The sequence below is a fragment of the Opisthocomus hoazin genome, chromosome 3 (genome assembly GCF_030867145.1).
Source record: "Opisthocomus hoazin isolate bOpiHoa1 chromosome 3, bOpiHoa1.hap1, whole genome shotgun sequence".
Classification (NCBI taxonomy): domain Eukaryota; kingdom Metazoa; phylum Chordata; class Aves; order Opisthocomiformes; family Opisthocomidae; genus Opisthocomus; species Opisthocomus hoazin.
The window spans coordinates 91,969,712-91,992,115 of NC_134416.1; the positions used below are offsets into that span (position 1 = coordinate 91,969,712).

Below are 22,404 nucleotides of genomic sequence, written 5' to 3' on the forward strand. Positions count from 1 at the left end.
GACTCCACAACCTCCCTGGGCAGCCTGTGCCAGGGCTCCGTCACCCTCAGAGTGAAGAAGTTCTTCCTCATGTTCAGACGGAACTTCCTCTGCTTCAGTTTGTGCCCGTTGCCCCTTGTCCTGTTGCAGGGCACCACTGAAAAGAGTTTGGCCCCATCCTCCTCACGCCCACCCTTAAGGTATTTAAAGGCATTTACACGGCTCGGCTACCTTCTCGCGAAAGCTTGCCGGTTCAACGTCTTCACAAACTGACGGTAACGCGGCTCTGCCGCAGCCGGACCCCGCTGAGGCGGCGGCAGGAGGGACCGACAGCAGCAGGACCGGGACCGGGACCGGGACCGGGACCACCCGCCCCTGGCCGCCGTGGGGTGAGCACCGGCCCCATGCGCCGGGGGCGCCATTTCGAGCTGGCAGCCCCGGCGCCCCCCTCGCCCGTCCTCTCTCCCGCGTCCCCTCCCCAAGATGGAGGCGCGGCGCCTCCTCGCCCCTGCTGCCGCCAAGAAGCCCCCCGCGCTCCCTCCTGGCATGGGGTCGGACCAACCCCGCATCCCCCGCTGGGGAGCCGCTTCCCACCCCTTTTCGCCCTTCCCCGGTGCTGCCGCCGCAGCCCGCAGGTGCGGCTCCCTTCCGCTGCGGCGGGCTCGGCGGCCTCAGCGCCGGGCGGACGGCGGGCGGTGAGTGTTGGGGGGGGGTGTCTCTGGGCAGCGATCCTGCGCGGAGCGCGGTGGCTGCCCCCGGGAGGTGTGCGGATGAACGGCGCCTGCTCCCCGAGCCGGCAGAGGCGAGGAGGCGGGCGGCACCTCGCCGCCCAGGCCCCCCCCCGGCGCCGCGCAGCTGCCTGAGGAGAGGGGCCCGTTAGGGCCCGGCCAGCTCTCTGCCTCCGCCCCCCGCCAGGTAGGCTCCGGTGGAAAACGCAGTCGGCGCTGCCCAGCTCACCCCCCCTCCCTGCAGCTGGGTGACCGGCTCGCCGGGCTGAGCGCTGGGCAGCTGCCTCCGGCCAGGGGCTGGGGTCCGCGGGGAAGCGCAGCGCCGAGCCGCCGGTGTGCAGGGCCCCGGGGGAAGGAGCACTGTGGCATGGCTGCCGGGGCGGCGGCGGCCGCGATCCGCTCCTCGGGGAGTTCTGCCGCCTTACCCCGGCTACCTGTGGCAAGGCGTGTGTCCTGTGCCCGGGCGGGCTGCTGGGCCGGGAGCCGGGGGAGGAGCGGCAGCGGGCTGCCTTGGGGGAGCGTCTGTGTGTGTGCTTTGGCGTTTAATTTGCAGGTAGATTTATTTGTATACTTATACGAAAGTACATATTTTTATATACGTTTAGATACGAAGGGTCAAGCAGTTTTGATGGGGTGTTTCCTAAATGTGCATGTGTGTTTAGCAGTAACTGGTCTGAGCTCGGAAATCGTAGCTTTGTGTTGTCCATGCATGTATGTGTGTATATAGATATATATATACACGTATATTTGATTAATTATCCAAAGACTGTAGGAATATCACTCTTGCCGAGTTGCTGTCCAGTCTTCTGTCAAAGTGTGTGTTTGTTACAGCCTGAACACGTATTGGTTTGTGGCAGGTGAGCGTGGTGCTGATGTTTACTGTGTGAAATGCTTTGTCAGGTTGCATTCTGAGCAACAGAGCTTAAACAGAAGAAAATACTGTGTGTGACTTTTATATCACTGCAGTTTTGGGTGCTATCTACGCTGTGATTGCTTTAAAAAAACAGAAGACAGTTCCATCATTCCCGTGACCCCCTTCAGGAGCATATCACGGATAACCTATGAACTAGTCAGGTAGCTGAGGGAGCAAAATGAAGCACAAACTGTTTTGCCCTCTGTTCCTCCCTGTCTGTGCTGTAGGAACACTCTCATGTTCCTCATACTGACTGCGTGACAAGGTAGTGGAGTTCATATAGGGTATACTGTCTTTTAAACTCTTTGGGGTAGGTTCTGTATCTGCCTTTGCAGTATCTTGTAGTAGTAGACTGATCCTCAGCCATGCAATATTTGTTTGCTTTGTTTATTTATCTGCTCCTTGTATTTTGCAAGGTTGACTGTTGCAGTTGATATTTCACAATTAGGCATTGTCTTGAGCCAAATCTGAATTATTAAAAAACCAGGCATAGTGCAAAATAGTGTCCATACTCGTTTTGGTAGCTTAGATGATGGAAATTGAGCTGCTCAGCATGTTACGCATCAAATTGTGTGTCTGAGTGGTGCAGGTAGGGTGAGAATGTATGTGTGCAAGCTTCATGGGCTGATGCTTTTCCCTTAAGCACAAGACAAAGGAAAATGTAGTGTAGCCTCGAGTTTACATTATTGAAGCTGACTGGAGTTATGGTCATGGTCTGTGGAGGAGGCTGTGCTCTGAGGATACATGCCCAGTTTAGTCTTTCACCGCTTTTTCCTTCAGGGAATGCTGTGATGGAGGACTGGAGGTGTGCTTCTGTAACGCTTCTGTAACACTTCTGAAAACTTCTAGTTCCGCAGAAAACACGTACAAATATGAATCTGTTCCATCTGCACTAGCTGCCTATCAGTGAGCTGCAGTTCTAATAAGCTGGGCGGAGTGGAGAAGCTTTGGTGACCTGTAGGTGCTGTAGTTCAGCTTCGCATACAGCTGACTTCTCACCGTGTTGGTTTTGGATGCTGTCTGAGCAGGCAGCAAATTTCAATGGTGCGGAAATGGGGGAGTTTCCATGGTCAGATTTCTGAACCTGCTAGTGAAATCTCCTTCCGGAATGCTTTAGAAACAGTCAATTCCCTCTCCTCCCCACATGTACAGACACGGTATCTGTTGCAGGTGAACTGCTTCGGACCCTTTCCAGCTATACTTTCCATAATTTGAATAAAGTAGGCTTGCTGTGGTCTTCTTCACGTATTGGTTGTATGGACTTTGTTTATAGATCTTTCCTTTAAGAAAGCACATGGTGATGTTTTAAGTTTGCTAGTTTTGATAGTGGTACTAAATGTATGTACTTAATAGCAAATTGGCGAGTAGAGGTGGAGTTGTGATCAAGTGCTGTATATCCAGCAGTCTCCAATTTCAGTGCTGTAGGGGAAGCACAGAACCACTGTAATGGATATTGTACCCATGGGGAGAAATCCTTCCTACTGTCAGGCAGTTAGCTTTCAATTTCTGTCACAGAGTGTCTTTCTGTACAGATTTATAATCTAATTTAACTGCAGATGTAGTTGCTTTTTCATTGAAGTACCTCATCTCGTTCTGAATGGTGTCAGGGTATAACTGTTGAGTATTTTTCAGAATGATGTGAGTTTGCACTGAACAGATAGATATTCAGTTAATCCAGCTGGAGGTAAATATGAATGTGATTAGCCTGATGCCGGTTTTCAGCTAGTTAGTCGTGCTGAAGGGGCAGTTTGGTGGTTGTTTCCTGTCCTGGTGTGTTTTCCTTGATAAATCTGTCCTCTGTACAGTTTATTAACAATTCTGCATGTTACAAGGAGTTCCACTGGTTAAATATAGATGAATTTTAAAGAAATAAAATGTGTTCAGTCATCTGAGGTGAGGCTTCAGAGGTTTGTGTCTTAGGGGAGTGTGTGTGCACACGTGTGCCTTATCTGTTTGCAACAAGCAAGTAGTTTTCTGAACAGCAGAGTTAATGAAGATTTCTATGAATTTGTATCTTGGGGTCAAACAGGGATTTTTTTAATTGTCTTTTCATGTGCCTCTCCATTTTTTCTGTGTAGTCCCCTCTTTCCACAGACTGCACTGATGGTGTGACACATGGGCTACCATTTTCTAGGATGGAAATTGGATTACATGTTTTTTGGGGGTGGGCCTGTAGAAATGCAAATTGCAGTTTTGCCTTCTCTGACTTGGCTGTTTTTACAGAGAATGTAGGAACTTAATTACCTGCTGGTAATCTGTTCTTCTCTGGTTGAAATCAGTGGCTTAAAGGGTACTGTAAGTTAAAAAGGGGATCTGTTTACACAGCGGTCAAGTAAGATTTTTCTCTGCAGGAGACCAGGCTAACAGTGGACCTAAAACTTGGCATTGTCATGTGGGTGAAAAGACTTCCCTCTTCTTCCCCCACCCACCTCCCCCTTTCTTAGCTGGGAGAATTTGCTCATTTCTCTGCTCTTATATCAATACAGAAGATTTCAAGTCTACAGCATCCAACTTCCTTAAGAGTCTTTTCTTGAAGGTGATGAAATAGCAAGACACAAATGGAGACAGTGTTTATGTGTTTCACTTGCAAGATTTTGCCTTTGCTGGCTAGCTACTCTTTTACCCACACCAGCTTATGCAAGCATTTTCCTGCAGCGCGTGTGATTGTATCTCAGGTGGTGGCTGGGTGTTCAGTACTCTAATCTCAAAAATGGTCCATTAGCTTTGTTGACGTTGGTACTTACGCTGCTTGAGCCAGTCTCTGCCAATCAATCTGTGAACAGCCCTTGAAGGCCATCATAAATTAGATGCACTTATGTAACTTCGAAGTCTGGTTTTATGACACCATAGTCTTTTAATAAAAAAAATTACCTAAATTCCTAGCACATCTGTTTGACTTCAAGTGTCAGACTGTTGTTTCTCCTGCTGTATGATGTATTGTTAATTAATGAAGGTAACATCAATCACCTGAAAGCCATAAAACAAAGTTTGCTTTTCATTTTAAGTGAGGTGGGTTCTAGAGAACTTTTGCAGTAAAATTAAAATTTTAATGTGGTAGTTTTGTGTTGTCTTCTTCCACAATGTTTGCGTCATGAGTATTATTACTGCTATAATGTTGAAGTAAAATCTAGTAGTTGATTTAATTGCAATGATTCAAATTGGACTGGACAATAAAGAACATAAAAGCTTTAGCTACCCTTTCTGTAGCTGGCATTGCTTTGGCTGAAGTTGTAAAGTTTCGTTCTTTCAAGAGAACCTCGTGTTTTATGTGGCAGCTAGCCTCTACATTTTGGAGGTTGCGGGTGTCTGCAGTTTCCTTTGAACTGTGAACATCTCTGTGCTCAGCACTTCTGAGATCAGTGTCCAGGGCTCCTTTCTGTGTATCTACAAACTTGGGTCCTCCTGATCTGCAAATATCAGCTTTGATGCTTAGGTAGAGATTGAATTACAAGAAAAGTTAGTTTATTGTAGTTTTTTTGTGAGTATTAGATATTAAATAACAGTATTAACAATTGCAAGTGTTCAAGTATCGTAAATGAGATCTCCTAAATCCTGACACTGACTTAAATGGAGACATGACTTTGTGCCATGAAGTTTTTCTTTTTTTTTTTTCTAAAAGCCAGTATTTAAAGTCTTGACAATCCGTGAAAGACTGTGAATCTTGGGGGTTCAGATAGTAGGGCTTTCTCTGCAGCAACGAGAGAGGAAATTTTTTTTTCTACTGAAGCCTGAGACTTTTTCACAAGAGTTACTGTAGTTCAGGAAATGGCGATTAAGGAAAAATTGTCATCCTGAGAACTGCAGTGCAACAATAAAGATTTGAATCAAGTAATAGTTCCTTTTCATATCTGCAGGCTGGTAGTCTGAGTGGAGAAAAAAACCCTCTTAGTTCCAACACAATGCTATAGCAAAGCTTTTGCTGTAGTTTTAGTATAGTCATGTTTGACCTTGAACAAGTGCAAAATAAATAAATTCTTGTGTTCTGTGCACTTATGTGATCCAGCTTAAACTATGTGAGTAGCTTCTTCTAACTCTACTTATAATTTACTCAAGTTTCTCTAGAAGCATCAGCCTTCACCTGCAAATTGTGCTTCTGCTGCAAAAGCATGTCTCGGTATTTAGTTGGAGCCTGCTGTGTGGTGCATCTTACTGTGTTTATTGCTTTCTGTCATAATGATGCTTAAACTAAGAAGTGGGTTGAGACCACACAACTTTGTCACTCAGGCCTTCAGTTAGCTGTCAGACAATAACAACTTCAAGCTTTGCAAGCATGAATAAGATTCATACCACTGTTTCTCTGTGTGTGTATCTCCTTCTTCCAGACAGTCCGCTAAATCTGTTTTTCCACCCAGAGCTAAAAATTGGTGTTATGTACACATGTTGGATAGTTGTTTTCTGTGGTCTGTTTTTCTGTTGTAAAAATGGTCAAATACTGGAAGAAGATAGAGAAATTCTGAAATACCCTGCATGGGAGGCTTGGGAACAGGTCCCTTCTCAAAGGAGGGTGTAAGGATGCTTCGTCTTGCCTCTGGGCTGTGGAAGGGATGAGATACCATCTTGTTCCTTCAAGCTCTTCCTTTCCAGGTCTCGCTTCATTTTCACTGCAGAGTGCCTGTTTGATGGTAGCAGAGAGAATTGGTAAGTGAGGACATGTTCTTGTGAAAATGGAAAACGTGGAAATCAGAGTATGCTGTTATAGAGCAATCATCCAATAGTTTGTCTTTCTTCGGAGGGGAGATATTTCTGTGTCCCTGGCCTGTCAGTGGGGAGTGCGGGGCTCTTGCATGTCTAATCATCTCACTCAGTGCTACTGACACTGACTGAGGTTAGTTTTTGATTACTGGGTGTGCTCCTTCCCTGCTGATCTATCTGACCTTAGGGCTATACAAATGTCTGTATTGCAAATAAAGTAGTAACAATCCTGAATTGTTTTGACCTTTTCCAATTTGCTATTGTATGCAATAATATGATGTAAATCCTGACAGTAATAATAGTGTTTTAATTTCTCAGCAGAGCAGTTCCACCATTCATTGGTGGCTTTTAAATATTTTTTTTCTTCCCTGTAAATAATTCTCAGTGCGAAGTGTCTCATCTTTAGGATTTCCATTGTTATTTGCTTTCTCCACAGCAGTTGTAATAAAGGCTACTTAAATCCTGTAGAATAAAATTACTTCTTCCATGAAGTACTGCTGTTTAATTTTTATTTGTCCAGTTGGTGTCACTTAGCAGCTGACAGAGCTGTGGGTGCCAGCAGAACTATTGGAGCACGTAGTCCATCCAGTACAACGTGGCAGAGTATTTTCAGCTATTCAGCTTGTTGTTTTATCGCCATTAACTTGCTGTTTGTGCCCTGAAGTTGACTGAGGAAATTGGTTTAGACTTGGAATGTAATGCCAATCCAGTGTCAGCCTTGAACAAGACCTGTGGGAGCCCCTCTGAATAAAACGGAGAGATGTTTGCAGTTGCAGCTATAACCTGTAATTGTCTTAGTTTTGTTTTCAAGTTATAGATACCTATTGTTAGAAAATTGTGTGTGGGGAAGGTGATTTTTTACAGGTCGTAAGCATTGATGACTCTGTGAGATCTTCCACATCTGCTAAAGAGCTTGAAAATTATCCCCTTTCTTTAGATGCTTAACCTATGGCTGTTTTGGTGATGTGTGTTAGTACAGTACCTGTTAATGTTCAAACTCCGAGTGTCTGCATGTGTCCCCAGTTTTTCTCTGTGTTATTAGGGACAAATGCTACTATCATGAAGTTTTATTTTTCTTCGGTAATATTAAAACAGTGTTAATGCTCAGTTATTAAGTGGCTGAGGTATTAATGTAGGTACAATAGCTGATGAAATAAGTAATTTGAATTCTTCACAAGGAGTGGATTTCCTGAAGGATTGTCTTGTGTTATGTTTAATAGAAACATTGACATCTGTGTGTGTGTCTATGTATATAGATGCTTTCGTTAATTGCAGGACTGCCGGATCAGTAATGTGTTCATTTACTCAGCCCTCCTGCAGTAGTAGAAGAGGTGCTGTCAGTTGAAAAATAGGAGTGTTGGTTTAGCTGTGGCTTGAGTTTCAGATGCTGTTTCAGTATTTCTTCTGGCAGGTTGCCTAGCTGTGCTAATGACCAGAAGAGCAAGGAGGTGAGGACCCCCTGCTTGCCTTTGCCACCAATGTTAGCGTGGGTGGGCCAGCATTTGAGGCCTTGGCTCACCTGGAGGCTTCTGCTCTCTGGCATTGCTCTCTGGCTGCTTTCATGACACCACTTGTTCCTGTCTCTTATTTTGTTAGCTTGAAGGGATTCTGCTACACCTTTTGTATAATGCCAGTATACTACCTTATACGGTGTTTGCTGTTCTCCAGCTTTAGGATTTGAATGTATTCCCAGATACAGATATTTCAGTCCATACACTTTCTTACTGTTATAGCCCTGGCCTAATCACTTGTAGGAGATGGCAATCTAGTTCTGCTTGGCTGACCCCTGACTTTCCCTAAGGGAGAGAGACTTGAGTCTGGACTGAAGTCCAGGTGAACCAAAATGCAGAGTGAGATTTGGGATGGCAGAGAGAGGGAGAATACAGGCAATTCCTTTTGCTTGGAAAGCTGTTGTACTTCATGTGTTCTGTACCAAAAGATGCTGAGATGCTGATCAGCAGCCTTACATGTTTAAAAGGTTGTGAAGTTGAAATGCTTGTTTTGAGGGATCAGTTCAGAATTCTTCCCTCTCCTGTTGGCTACAGCACCACCGAAAGCTGCCAGCTGGAACAGAAAAACACAATGGCCTTAAGAGTAAGGCTATATATATATATAATACATGCATATTTTTACCATACCTGCCTATACACTTCTCAAGGCTGCCATCCCTCATCTGGCTAAGAGTGCAAGCCAGACTTCGATTTTCTTGGCTCTTAACAGTTCGAAGTCATTACCAGCAGTACTGCCTGCTAATACTGTTACAAAAATAACAGGCTTTGTTATGTCACTGAAGGATAAAGATTCAGCTAGAAAATTAATCTCGTGGCCTTCCTTATTTTTAACTGCTTGCATCTCATGGCTGGCTGCCTTCTTAAATTTTAATGTCTCTTGTGTTTGTGTGATGAAACTTGCACTTGTGGGGAACAGTAAAGTATCATGGCGCAGATAAGAGGAGCATTGCATGCATACACTGCGGAGGTGTTTACTGTCTTTAACTGTTTAAGAAAGTGTGCAGTTTCTGGTGGTTATGTTCTCATCTGTGGATTAGAAGCTACGCACTGAGTTGTGACTGTGTGTGCTTTGTGTCTGAGCCTCATCCTAGTAGCATAGAATTGCAAGCTAGTTTTGAAGTGAATGCAAGCTCTTTCGTTATGTGGAGATTAAACATCAAGAGGTATGTAGCCACAAAGAAGTATGGGAGGACACAGTGCAGCTTTTGTGCATTCACTGCATGACGCACATGGTGTATCCTGTAAGAATTCAGTGAAGATTATACATGCAGTACAAAGTCTGGCATTTTGCAGCTTTGGTAACATATTTTCTTAATATAAATTTTAAAAACCCCACAACTGTTTGCTACAAGTACTTGTGTTTCTGAACTCAGGACAAATAATGATGCAAAAATCTGGATTATCTGCATGATCTCTCAGTGCTTTTCTTAGTGTTGCTAGAAATAATCACATGGACTCCTCAGTCAACTCTTCTGTAGGGTATGGAAGCTGCTACTTGTTTCTCTTTTTAGGGGCAGTGAGATAGTGAAGTTGGCCTTGCAGAGGAAAAAGGCCTATAAAACAAACAAAATTATTTTTCTGCCTTCTGATTGGGGTTAATTCTGACCTCGTGAAGTTCTGATACCAAGCTTGACGTATTTTTCCTTAGGCTAAAGAACTAAAAGTCTCTCTTAGGCATCTGATCCATTTGGCTGCTTCTGGGAATTAGTGAAGATTACAGCAAATGCACAATATCTCAGAGACTTTGAGTTTTGGTAATAAGTGCTTCTACAAATCACAATTTTTGGTGGCTAACAACTTTTCCAAATCCAGAGAGATTTCCATCTAAGATTATGTGTGATAAGGAACCTGCCAAGAGCAGCCAGTTAGCAGCATTTTTATCAATGTAGATACAGGTAGCTGAAATATGAAAGCTACTACCTTTACCAAGTCTTGTGATGAACATCAAAGGGAACTGATTAGGATGCTCTGCCTTGAGACATGGAAGGTACTGTCGTACTGTACTTCGATTCCTCAGTTAAGGGTACCTGCTAGTTTCTGTTTAATTCAGAGCAAAATTGGGGTCTGGATAACTACAGACAGATTATTTGTGGGTTTTGAGGTGCAGGAGCCCAAGAGTGTGAATCTTTGTGGGACACTTCTGCATCTCCGGAAACTGAGATTTTCAGGTAGGTCATTTGTTTTGCATCTTCTGCTTGCCTGATCTACTGTCATCCATCAAGAAGTCAGGAAGTAATAATAAACCCTGCATTTAACCTGTCTGTTGGCTTTTATTGTGACATTCTAATTAATGCTCACATCTGACCTATTTTTTTCCTGTGCTGTCTGTTACAGTGCTTTGTGGCCACAGCAGGATACTAAACAATATTAGAGGAGACCGACGTTAAGACATAATTTCCACGCAGCTGGTTGGCAAAGCATTTGTCACTGCCTTCGTGGTGCAGCATGGCATTTCGCCTTGGTGTTCTCTGCCTGCTGCTCTGGGCAATAACAGGTAGGAGTTTACTTTTGTATCTGAGTCACACAGAATGAGTGAAGCAAATGCTCCTGGAGTGTGTACGCAGGTGTGAATGAAGTATGAATAAGGCAAGAGCTGGGAAATCTTGTGACTCCTCAGTGCAAAAGTTTCTTGTAAGGTACAGCTTCGTAACTGGCAGTTGATTGCAATGGAGGAAGGCATTTGTGAGTGGCGGTTTGGAGCCAGTTTCGGTAGGGCTGTTTCAGGGGAGCCGCGTAGGGCAAGAGGGGGTAGAGGGAGAGTTGAGAGAGTTTGTCTTCTCTTTCTCTTGAAGGACAGCAATTTAAGAATGATGTATTGCTTATGTTCTACCTTTTTTCATTCCGAAGTATCATAGGATTGTTGATTTATGAGAACCATAAACATATTTGTTTTACATCTCTCACCTCATCATCTGCTTTATAGATGTATTTCCTTTCAAAGACCGGAGGAAAGTCCTGTAAGTTTCTGCTTCAGCCACGGAGATAGGTAAATTATTTCCATAGCCAGACAGGTGAAGAGTGGTGGTAATTCTTAATACTGCTTCTGTGTCATGGGGCGACTTAGTGTGGTAGAGGCAGTTTTGACATGGCAGCTACAGAACAATATATGGAAACATGGCATTTATTTCCTTAAAAGACAGTGTTTGTATTCTGGCTGTGGAGGTACCGGCAGTATCTATATTAGCAGGAATTGAGAAAGTATATCTCAGTTATATGGCTTTCATCTCCTGTAGTATACACAGGATTGGCTGTTTAATGAAGGAGAGCCTTGCTAATGTGCTGAGGCTTAGATCAGCTACTGAATTTGGAAATGTTGCGTGAGGGGGATAGGCATTAACTACAAATGTGCTTGTAGCTGGTTTGCAGTAGTCCTCAAGATCACCCTGACGATCTCATAGTGCAAAGCTTTTTGAGGAGAACATGGAGCTGATGTTTTTGTTGCTGTAGTAAACAATAAGTATGCCTTTTGTAAATAAACTCGCCTATGAGAGGCTGAGTATCTGCTGTAGGGTCCATGCTAGTACCGTTAGAAAAAACCCAGCAACTTCAATAGAATGCAGTAATGTGCAGTAAATACTGAATTTTCACTGTAGAGAAAGTCACAGTTTTAAGCTTTTGATAATGCTGGTAATTGTTTTCGGGCTAGAATATCCTCTGTGTGCATATAGAAAATCTTGTTTTCATTCTTTAGTTGCAATTTTGCTACTGTCTCTTGACTGATCTGAGCACAAGACCATTAGACTAATACTGCTGGCCTTACTCCAGGCCTCTCCCTGTGTCTCAGGTACTAGCACACAGTGTTTAGGGGCTAATGCATTCTAGTATCACATATTATTTTAGTATTTATTTATTTCCATCTCAGTAGTTTGCAGTATCTTCCATCCAATTAATATTAACTCTAACTAAACTGGAAGGCACTTGCTGATTTCCAGGATATGTTTGCTGAAATATATCAGTGGATACTCACCTTTACATTAAAAAGACTTGTTTTTTGTGCAAACGTTAAGGTGAATTGACTCAGGCTCAGGAAGTTGCTAGATGTTTATTTTGCAGTTTTTCTCTGCACATGAGCTTGTGTTTTTAAAGGCTACTTTTTCTTAAAAAAAAAAAAGTTTTCTTACCACTTGTTTTAACTGAAGGTAATAAGAAGGCTGATTTAATGTAAGAAAGGCTTGACATTGCATTGTTCAGAGAATAGAGAAACAGGTTCATTAGTGAATATCTTTGGAAGGATATTGAAGATTATGCTCTGCTTTGTCAGAAGAAACTTTGGGCTGCTCTCTCCTCTTCAGATGGCAATTTTTTGTGTGTGTGTGTGGTGGCTTTTGGCTAATAGCGTTTGACTGCTTTTCATAAATGTGGTGGGTTGACCTTGGCTGGCCTCCCGGTGCTCAGCAAGTCGCTCTGTCACTTCCACTTCTCAACAGGACAGGAGCAAAAAATATGATTAAAGCCTATGGGTCAAGATCAGGACGGAGAGGTCATGTACCGATTACAGTCAAGAGCAAATCACACTTGACATAGGAAAGTTAGTTTAATTTATTGCCAGGTAATCGCAATAGGATAATGAGAAGTAAGAACAAATCTAAAAACACCTTTCCCACACCTCTCCCTGCTTCCCAGGCTCAGCTTCACTCCCAGCTCTTCTAACTCCTCCACGAGTGGCTCAGGGGGATGGGGAATTAGGGTTGCAATCAGTTTGTAGTGCTTTGTCTCTGATGCTCCTTCCTTCTCATGCTCTTCACCTGCTCCAGGGTGGGGTCCCTCCCACAGGATACAGTCTTTCACAAACTTCTCCAACGTGAGCCCTTCCACTGGGTTACAGTTCTTCAAGAACTGCTCCAGCATGGGTCCTTTCCACAGAGTGCACTCTTTCAGGAATGGACTGCTCCAGTGTGGATCCCCTGTGGGGTCATAGGTCAGAAAATAGGCTTCTGTGTGGACTGCTCTCCCCAGGGCTGCAGTTCCTGCCAGGAGCCTGCCCCAGCATGGGCTCTCCACAAGGTCACAGCTTTTCTTCAGGGCTCAGCCACCTGCTCCTGCATGGGGTCCTCCCTGGGCTTCAGGGTGAATATCTGTTCTGCTGTGGACCTCCACGGACTGCAGGAGGACAGCCTGCTTCACCATGGACTTCACACGGACTGCAGGGGAATCATCTGCTCTGGCACCTGGAGCACCTCTTCCTCCTCCTTCTTCACTGACTTCGGTGTCTGCGGGGTTGTTTTTCTCGTGTATTCTCACTCCTCTCTCCTGACTGCTGCTGTTGTGCAGTGTATCTTACCCCTTCTTAAATATGTTATCACAGAGGTGCTAGCAGTGTTGCTGATTGACTCGGCCTTGGCCAGCAGTGGGTTCTTCTTGGAACTGGCTCTGTCTGACATGAGGGCAGCTTCTGATGTCTTCTCACAGAAGCCACCCCTGCAGTCCATTTCCCCACACCCCTCGACTACCAAAACCTTGCTACTTAAACCCAATACAATGAAAACCAAAGCTAGAACAGTAGGCAGACCACCTAATGGATACAGGTAGCTGTTATAAAGGCTAAGAGCCAGTTATATTTATTAAAGCCAAATTTATTTAAGCAAGCAAATAAGCAGGCAAAAACAGCGCTGGGCGGCCGGGGGAGTCTCCTGCTCCACCAACGGTGCGCCAATAGTGGATGCAACCCCTCTTTTTATAGAGTTCCTATTTCCTGCATACGTGACTTTTGGTATTCTCTGCGTTGTGTTTGCGCTTGCGCGACTAGTTGCTAGGTGGTTGTTGGGATGAAGGCCGAAGTCTTTCTCAGGCGTCCTGCTGTCTGCTCGTTCATCCCCCAAGCCATTCTTTTGCTTATCAGCAGATGGGCCATTCCCTTACCTTACTTATTGTTCACTCCTCTGGATGTCTGCGGCTCCAGCTTAAGTTGCAAAAGAAACTCTAACACCCACATGCGATTTCATGAACAAAGTTAACCCATTCATCACAGGGTTTCTTCTCTTTCTCCATCAGCCGGTTTGAGAACAAATTTTATATGTATACATTTATTACAGTAGCTACCACTGCTTAATATTTGTGCCTCTCAGGAGGCTTGAGCTGGATGTGGCAGTAGTTAGTGTGTACCATGTACCATGCCTCTGTCACTCAGCATCTCATGCAATTTGGTTGGCTGACTTCCCAAACCTGTGGATGCAGCTCCTAATTTCTCCACACAGGCATCCCTTATAATGCCAGTCTTATTTCACTGGCTTATATCCATTCCTTGATGAAATCAGCTTATATTGAAATAGATTTAAATTATTCTGGCCATTAATAAAAGTCAATAGTTTTTATGGTAATGCATAAATTATTTTTTTTCTTGTGGGAGCTAGAAGACATTGCTTTCCACCACAGAAACAATTGTTCACTTTGCAACTAGGAATCTAACACCTTGAAATCAATTCAGTCTAGCTCTCATCTTGAGCAGGAATATTCCAATCTGGCACGTGAGGCAGACCTTGCAAAATACTGCTATTGAAATGCATTTCTGCAAATATAATAGAATTCTCATGGCCGACTTCCAGTTTTCTCATTCTGTGTGTTCATATTGTGGTGCGTTGTTCTGAGATTAGCCACTCCAACAAAACAATAAAGATGAATTGGCAGGTAATTACACTCTTAGGTGTTGTGTGGTCTGGTCTCCTGTTTTTAACTCCGTCCAGCCCAGCTGTACATTGCATGACCTCCCAGAGTCTTTGCTAGACATCACCAGTATCCCTTTCTTTACTCTAGGAGAAGTTATTTCTAAATACATTACAAGCCATTAATTTTCAACACATTTCACTGCTGTTGGTCTTGGACTTTGAAGAATAAGATGAATACCTTTTTCTTTCTGTGTATCTGACACATGAAACACAGACTAGCATTGTCAAAGGATGCTTAAAGATGTAGGTATGCCTTTGAAATAACAGTGGAACCACTAGCCTGGGATCCCAGTGCATTCTTTGTTGCTTATACTGCCATGGCTAGATGTTCTAGTAATGTGTTCTGGTTCACACAGGTCTCTCCAGGGAGACAAGATGGTATAGTGCATGATTATGGTCTTTGAGATTATAGCGAGTTACGCAGTATGCCAGGTTAGTTCACATTGTCCACGTCTCTGTTGGAAGTGGTCTGGTGTTTCCTTGTGGAGTGGTGCAATAGCTGCACCTACCTTTCTAGTCTCCAACTGCAGATACCCAGTGTCATTGATGGGACAGACAAGCCCTCTGTTGAGTGATTCAGTGTGCTTAGATGCTCATGTGTAAGTTGAGGGAAGAATGGGCTGTGGGTTGGATGAATTATTTTGACAGGCCAGATCTGGTCTGCAGTTTGGGTATGTTTGGATTGTAGGCATATGCACAGCCTGGTAAACAAAAAAAGGGGCAGGGAGAAGGGAAAGTGTTCTTTAGGCATGGGAGTTTTTTCTTTCCTCCCCTCCTTTAAATAGCACTTACTTGATTTATCAGTGACAAACAGGGAATGATAACAAATTCATGGAATGAAGCTGATACTTGGAGAGGACCATCAGGCCCACTGAACTAATCGGGGAGCTTTGAGAGATCCTGAACACAGGAAGTAAATCGTAAACATCATGAAGGCTGCTGTAATGGCCACAAAAGTTTTGCAGCTCATTGTTTATGGATGTAATTTGAGTACTAGTGGCTTCAGCTTTGTGTAGAGGATATGCTTTTGTGTAACTGAGCATTTTTTTTGTCTATTTGTTCTCCTTCTCCTTCCCTTGCAGTGTTTAATCTGCAGTCAGCATCCTTACCGAGGCCCAGAAGAGCACTTTGATGTACCCCTCTTTAAAGACCAGTGAGATTTCAAGGAAAGGGAGGGGAAACACCAAATAACCTAAGAGCAGCCTGTAGAAAAATCATGAAAACACATTCATAGTGTACAGAGATGTTAGCAGTTGCTAGAACAACTAATGCAGTGACATTTCAGATGTTGATGAAGTTCTCAGTAATATGGCTTTTTTTGTTTTCAGGGCAGTATTTCTGCAGGCCGTTACTAAAGCTGCTGGACTATAAGCCTTTTTCAGCATTTCTGATATAAAGTGTGTTTTTTAGGGATTTATAACTGCTGTGGAAGTTGGCTCTAGCTTGAAAACTGGAGTTCAACTTCTCTTAGGTGACTGTAATTAAGGAAAAAAAAGTTATTTTGATTTTGCTTTCAGAACTGTATCAAAATTGTTTCAATGTGTTATTATGGTGGTAGGAAAGACAAAACTTACTTCTTATTGACACAGCATCTTTCCTTTCAAAGTTCACCAAAATGAGACACAAGTTACTTGAACAGATAAAAAAAAATATCATTAATCCTAAAAAACAGAACAGAACTAGTTTCTTACTTAAAGGGAGTGCAGGGAGCAGATGTCAAGAAAGCAGAGACAGTCCTCCTGTTCCTGTAGGAAACTGCTGTAGGACCTTCCACGCTCATGTAGTTCAGAGGCTTTCAGGCTGCGATAATAGGGTGCCATGTAAGCAATCAGTGCTGTGCTGCCAGCAGGAAGGTAATGGGAGGTGATTCTGGTCAAATGTTACTTTGCTTGGTGCAAGTTCTGAATCTAAGCTGCTCTTCTCTATTGCACATTCCCTTTTGCCCCTTCTTTATGCACCTTGCGCTGATTACTGCTTGGGAAAACAGAGACCAGCCCTCAAGTGGATAGTTCTGTCCTTGCAGAGTTTCAGACTGGGGTAATTATCCGTGATGAACCCAGTGTTAATACACTGTAACAATTTACTACTTACTGACTAAAGAATATTTGCCTCCAGGTCATTGGAATGTTCATGGTTGTGTGAGCCTGCCAGAGAGCAGGGAGAGCGTATGTCAGGTTTTGCAGTTAGTCGCCATGTCCAATTGAGGAAAGGTCTCCAGTCAGCTGTGATGGAGGAACATCTGTGTTCCTGTTGGATTCTTGACATCAGTGGACTCATGCACCAAGATGTGAAAGTGTGGTAGCGTGCAGCTCAAAGAAGGGTGTGGATGTTTCCTCACTAACAGAAGGAATCTCTTTAAAATGAAGCTATATTCCACAGTGTGACTGTTTATTAGGGTTGGGGTGTGGGGAGGTTGTAGGGTTTTTCTTAGGGTAACCAGCTTGGCTGATGAGGTCTCAGGGTATGTCAGTGTTGTCATGCTATAGACATAACAACGTACGGCTAAAAGGAAGGGGAACACTTGGACTGCAGAACTTTAGGCTACTGGAAGCAGTTTTTCTGTTGGTAACCTGAATGAGGACTTCTGAAACAATGAACAGAATGGTATGATGCTATTTTTTTGCCATAACTGGTCAGAGTAGAACAGTGCTTTAGTTTGAGTTCAATTAAGTAAACAGGTGTACTATGACCTCAGACAGCAGGTGATGGTTTAGCAGACACAAGTGGTACTGTGTGACCTTTCATGTGGCACACTTTGAGTAAATTTTCTGTAAATAAAAGACCTCACTGTCTCTTATTTGAGTGCATTGCATGCTGGGGATTCGACGGGGTGAAGGGGAATATGGAATTAGAGATCAGATAAAGTTCACTCTAAGTAGATCTTGTATATTTTCCATCTGGAGACAATTAATGGACACACCTAATGTCAGGTTGAAGTAGCCTGCTAAATTTGTCTATTCTTGCCCACCCGCTGCTAGAATTTAACTCAGGTGTAACTCTAGCAGAACCAAGAGATGAAACTTGGATAACTTTGATACATGGATTACACTGTTAGAATTAATTTAGAGTTGGCAGGTAAATATTTTTCCTGTTGTGCAGAAATTCTGAAGCTTAATGTTTTTCCCATTCTTTATCAGGATGAAACCAAGGCCTTCTGACATTTGAAAAAGAGGGTAGCTAAGGTCTTTGGCTGGGATGCTTGCTTGGGAGATTTAGGTTCAAGGTTGTGCATTATCTTAGGAATATGCTGGACTTGTTTCACTCTGTGTCTGATGAAACACCATGAGTTTTGTGGGAGGTTGACTCTGCAGTATGATAGCTGATGTATCAAAGTGGCAGAGTGAGATTTGGAGCTTTGACATCAGACTGAGTGAGGACTTCAAGTCTGGCCTTGGGTTAGAGATTTGGATTATTCCAATTGTGTAAGTCTGTCTCTAAGACAAATATTGTTGTTTGTTCTTTTCTGAACAAATAAATAATGAAATTTTCACATTTCTTTTAACAGGTTGGTTACTTTCTCCTTCAGGGATGAGGTAAAGAAGGGAAAGGATGAAAACAGCCCTCAACGGAGTTTTTTAACCCACCTTAATAGTGCTGTTCCGAAAGTATTAATTGTGATGAGTTGCTACTGACCTAATGTTACACATTCACAGAGAGTCATGTTTCTATTTTACTTTATTAAAGGCCTGTTTCTCATCATCCTGCTGACTTACAGGATTAAATTGATACGGGTTGAAAAAGGATGGAATGGTTAAATGGGCTGCCTGACTCCTAAACTCCATTTTAACCCAGACTTCTGCTGGGTTGTGCAGACAGCTTAAAGGAAAGACTTGTGATGGCCATTCAGAGTCTCTCCCAGGGTCTTATGTTCTTGGAGGTGAAAGGGAATGTAGAGAAAATATATGCAATGTGATAGAAAAAAATGCACAAATCCTGAGCATCTCCTGGGTATAGATAGATACCTCAAGTCTGTGCTATGTTAGAATAGGATAGGTTTTTTGAAATGCATGTTCCCCTGGGTAGATTTTTCACTGAATGTGTAAAGTAGAAGAGTAAACAGCATCCCAGGTCTGTGTGAAGGAGTAGCTGGAGTCAGAAAAATGATACTTGAAGCTGTTTATCCTTTTTGTTAGCTTCCTATTCAGCTATACCTATTTGCAAGTCATTGATCTTTCTAAAGATTTTGTTTTGTTTCGTGTTTTTCCTCACCCCAAATAGCCAGCTCTGCGAAACAGTCATGAAGTCTTGTTCTCTCTATCTCTCAGTGTGTAGTGCTTTATTTTTTTGGTTTGGTTTGAGTTTGTTGCGTTGAACTTAACCTACTTTGTAATCTGTATGTTTATCCCAGGCAGTATGGTGCCCCACAGGTATTTCAGTAGCTGTGTTCAGATCTTGTATTGTGGAGGAGTGTACTGCAGTTCAGCCCAGAAAGTGTGGTGGGAACTGTAGTGTGGTGGTTGGTCACACTATGCATAGGAGAATCTCCGTGTCTCCAAGGCTGTGGGTCATGGTCAGACCTAGCCCCTAGTACTGGCCTATTCCTACTCCTTGATTTCATTTTTCTTGCTCATCAGCTCAACAGATTTGAGCTGGCATCCATTAGTCAAGCTGCCTTTTTCTTTTTCTCCTGCTGTATGCTATGTGAATAATGAGGTTTCTGCTGCCAGAACTCAACTGACAGCTTTGTTAACAATGTGCAAGGCAGACAGAGTCAACTTTGTCTTCCATTACTGTGTTAGCTCCACAGTGGTGACATCTTGTTTTTATTGGCTGAGTTAGCAAGTCTAGTTGAAAACTGTGTTAAGAAGAATGTCCTGGTTTTACTCAGCTGTTTTTTGAAGCATGGTCAGATGTTTTTCAAGTTGCATTTTGGAGAGGGGAATTCGGAAGAGCAGTTATGACCTATAACCAGGAATAAAACACCTAGAAAAGATGTTGAAAATTGACTGACAGATACACTATGTTGATTCATGCTTGATTTAAACACTTCACACCTAGTCTGTGATGTGCTATGAAAGTAATTCTGAAGTTATATTAAAAGATTACAACTTCACTCCAAAGGAAGGAAAGATGCTTCTGGAGCAAGCTCTTGGGATTTCCCATGGACTAAACGGTTAAAGCAGCAAAAGTTTGAGAGTTCAATCCCACTTTTATGTTGAGCCCAGCAGTTATGTTGGTTTGAGGGACTCTTCATGAAGTATGAAGTTGAAGTGAGATGGCAGGTGTTTCTCCTGTGTAGATTTTTGCTGCCTTCTCCCTCTAATGAAACAATGACACGTTACAGCATCTTATTTGAGTCTTGTTTTAAAATGTGTTGTGCTTGCTAGGCTGTGGTGGTACCCCATGATTTTTTTCATGTTCCCTGTTCTGTTCTTAAGTATTAGCAACTCTAATCTTTTTATTTATTTGTATTTGTAGCAAGGGAGTAAGCGGTACTCTGCAAACATACCAAGATCCTACACTGGAAAATCCTCCAAAGTTACAAATATTACTGCAGTGGCACATGCTGGAAAAAGTAGTGGTGATGTTAGTGAAAGGAAATGAGTTTATTTAAGCAGAGTGCTACCTGTCTTTGTCTTGTCTCCTCTGATAACCCATTTTTGGTCACTATAAACTATATTATGGCTTAGTTTTAGTGTTGTGCCTTATGTTGGTGGTGTTGTTTCAGGTTCCAGTTGTGAGCATTGCCAAGAGGGAGCCACGTACTCAGGTGCAGTAATATCTCCCAACTTAGGAACAACTAAAATGATGCGAGTTCCTCATGCTATGTCAGTATCCGACTGCATCGCAGCATGTTGTGACCTCTCTGGTTGTGACTTGTCATGGATGTTTGGACAACGCTGTTACATCATAAGCTGCCAACACAAAGAGAACTGTGAACCTAAAAAAATGGAAAACGTCAAGTCCTATCTTACTTTTGTGCTGAGGCCTTCTCAGAGGACAGTCTCGCTGCTAGAATTTGGGCAAGTGATCCCAAGCATGGTCGACTCTGTGGGACTCAAGAATGAGCTGTCTGAGGAAGTGAGTAGCCTGAAGGAGCTGTCTGTGTTTGGCAAAGATCCCAGCCTTGAGGAGATACCTGAATACATTGATGATTATGAAACTTTGGAGCAGGACCCCTTTCAGGTGAGCATCAAACATGAGCAGAAGGAGAGCACGGATTATGGTGACTGGGGCCCGATGGTGGCAGGTGAAAACAGTTTCAACTCTTCAGTGGATGATGGTGGAGATAACCAGGAAGACTTTGCTGAGAAGAAAGGGGAGACTGGGAAGGTGGAAAGCCTTTTGAATAAAAACAGCTCTGAATTGAGCTCTGTTACTGAACGCTCCATAGAGAGAAGGTCTTCTCTCCCAGAGATTGCACCATTCCACAGGAGAACGTCTGAAAACAGAGCAGCTGTTCAACTTCTTGCACAACCTGATGATGCTTTGCAAAAAGAGGTATGTGTACCCCCCAGGAAGCAGGCAGAGTATGGAGAGGCCACTTTGAAATTGTTTTGTTTTTCAAATCAAATTAGGTTATTGCTTTGTAGTGTATCCCTAACACTTGCAGTGCTATTACAGTGTAAAAAAGGTTGGAGGGGAGAGGATAGTCTTAATAGGCAGATGAATTGCTAAAGGACTCTTTTTCTATCAGATGATGAGGAGCAGACCTCCATTTGGGACAGTGTGAGGTTTCCTTGGGAGTGTACGGAGGAGTGGGGTTGGACCTGGTGTGATAGGAGTGTTGCGGTATTCTTCCCCTCTGACCCTTGATAACTCAGAAGTTAGCTAAGCAATACTAGTGGACCCTCTAGTATCCAAAGGTCAAGACCAGTAAACTTAAGGTCCTCCATCAGTAAAATTAAGCCTGTTATGTGGGTTTTGTGTTGCAGATGTAATAGTGCTGTTACAGATGGAATGGTGCAGAGTAAATACCTTTTACAATGCTTTTAAAACATGCAAGAGAGGCAAGGTACCTAAGGAGGGATAGTGGCGGGCTTTGATCGTGATGTACAGCAGAATGAAGTGGATAAAGTGTTTTTGTTCTTAGAGTCCTTTTACTGAGTCTGGTAATAAGAAAAAGAAGTTAGATACTTAAAACCTAATTTGGATGCTTAAAGATGCACCTGTTCACTGTTTATGCCAACCGGTTTGATCACTTGGGACTAAAGGGGCTCTGGTTCCTTAAGAACAGGGTGGGGTCAGTGTTAAAGTTGAAACAGGCTATAAAGTCAACATTTACTGGGTTTGACACACACCCCTGCTAGAAGGAAGAGGAAATTAAGCAATGTTAGCTGGATTGTTGTAAATTCCACTAGATTTTGTAACCAGCAACTGCTTGTCTCTTGTAGTAATGATAATTTATTGCCATTACTGTAGGGAAGAAGAATACGTAGAAATAAGAGTGTGCATGAAATCTGGCAGCTGAGCTTCTTGGAGGGAATGACTGCAATGGCAAAAGTATGTGTGGAGAACAGTCAGTCTTAGGACCCAATATACAATCTAACTTGGATGCCATTGCAGCCTAGAGGTGTTGCAGTTTCTGGGCTCAGCTTTGAGATCTTCTAGATATTCTGAAGACTCCTGGGATTCTTGGGGAGCCTGTGGGAGTGCTGTGAGGAACATGAGTGGTTGCGGCAGCTGGGAGAGAACAGCTGGGGCCTCTAGCAGCTTCTCACAAGCTCTGTCAGCTCTTCTGGATCAAATGGTGCTTTGGGCTTTTGCCCTAGTCGGCTGATGATCAGGGAGGGTGATGCACCCTATCAGCAAGTGCTAGGGGGAGGCCTAGGAGCTCCGCCTAGAGATGGCAATGAGCTAATCAGGGTGCATGTCTCTTCCAGACTGCCTGGTCAGGAAGAAGTAGATGAAGCCTTTAGGCAACTGGGAGGAGCCTCATATTCATGGCCCTTGATCCTCATGAGGAATTTAAGCCACCC

At 43.4% G+C, this 22,404-nt stretch overlaps 1 protein-coding gene across 6 annotated transcripts in view; it reads left to right on the plus strand.

The window, feature by feature from the left end:
• The first annotated feature begins 223 nt into the window (after window positions 1-223).
• KIAA0319 (KIAA0319 ortholog) overlaps window positions 224-22,404 on the plus strand; it is a 47,019-nt gene continuing 24,838 nt past the window's right edge. For 2 of the 6 annotated variants that reach the window (XM_075417056.1, XM_075417061.1), the window contains exons 1-3: window positions 743-894; window positions 10,158-10,317; window positions 20,154-20,926. In XM_075417056.1, coding sequence (XP_075273171.1) covers window positions 10,269-10,317; window positions 20,154-20,926 — 822 coding nt within the window. In that variant the 5' untranslated portion in view covers window positions 743-894; window positions 10,158-10,268. Of the gene's footprint in view, window positions 369-449; window positions 675-742; window positions 895-1,023; window positions 1,261-10,157; window positions 10,318-20,153; window positions 20,927-22,404 lie in introns of those variants that run through there. The other 4 variants (XM_075417059.1, XM_075417057.1, XM_075417058.1 and 1 more) reach the window with 4 other exon arrangements.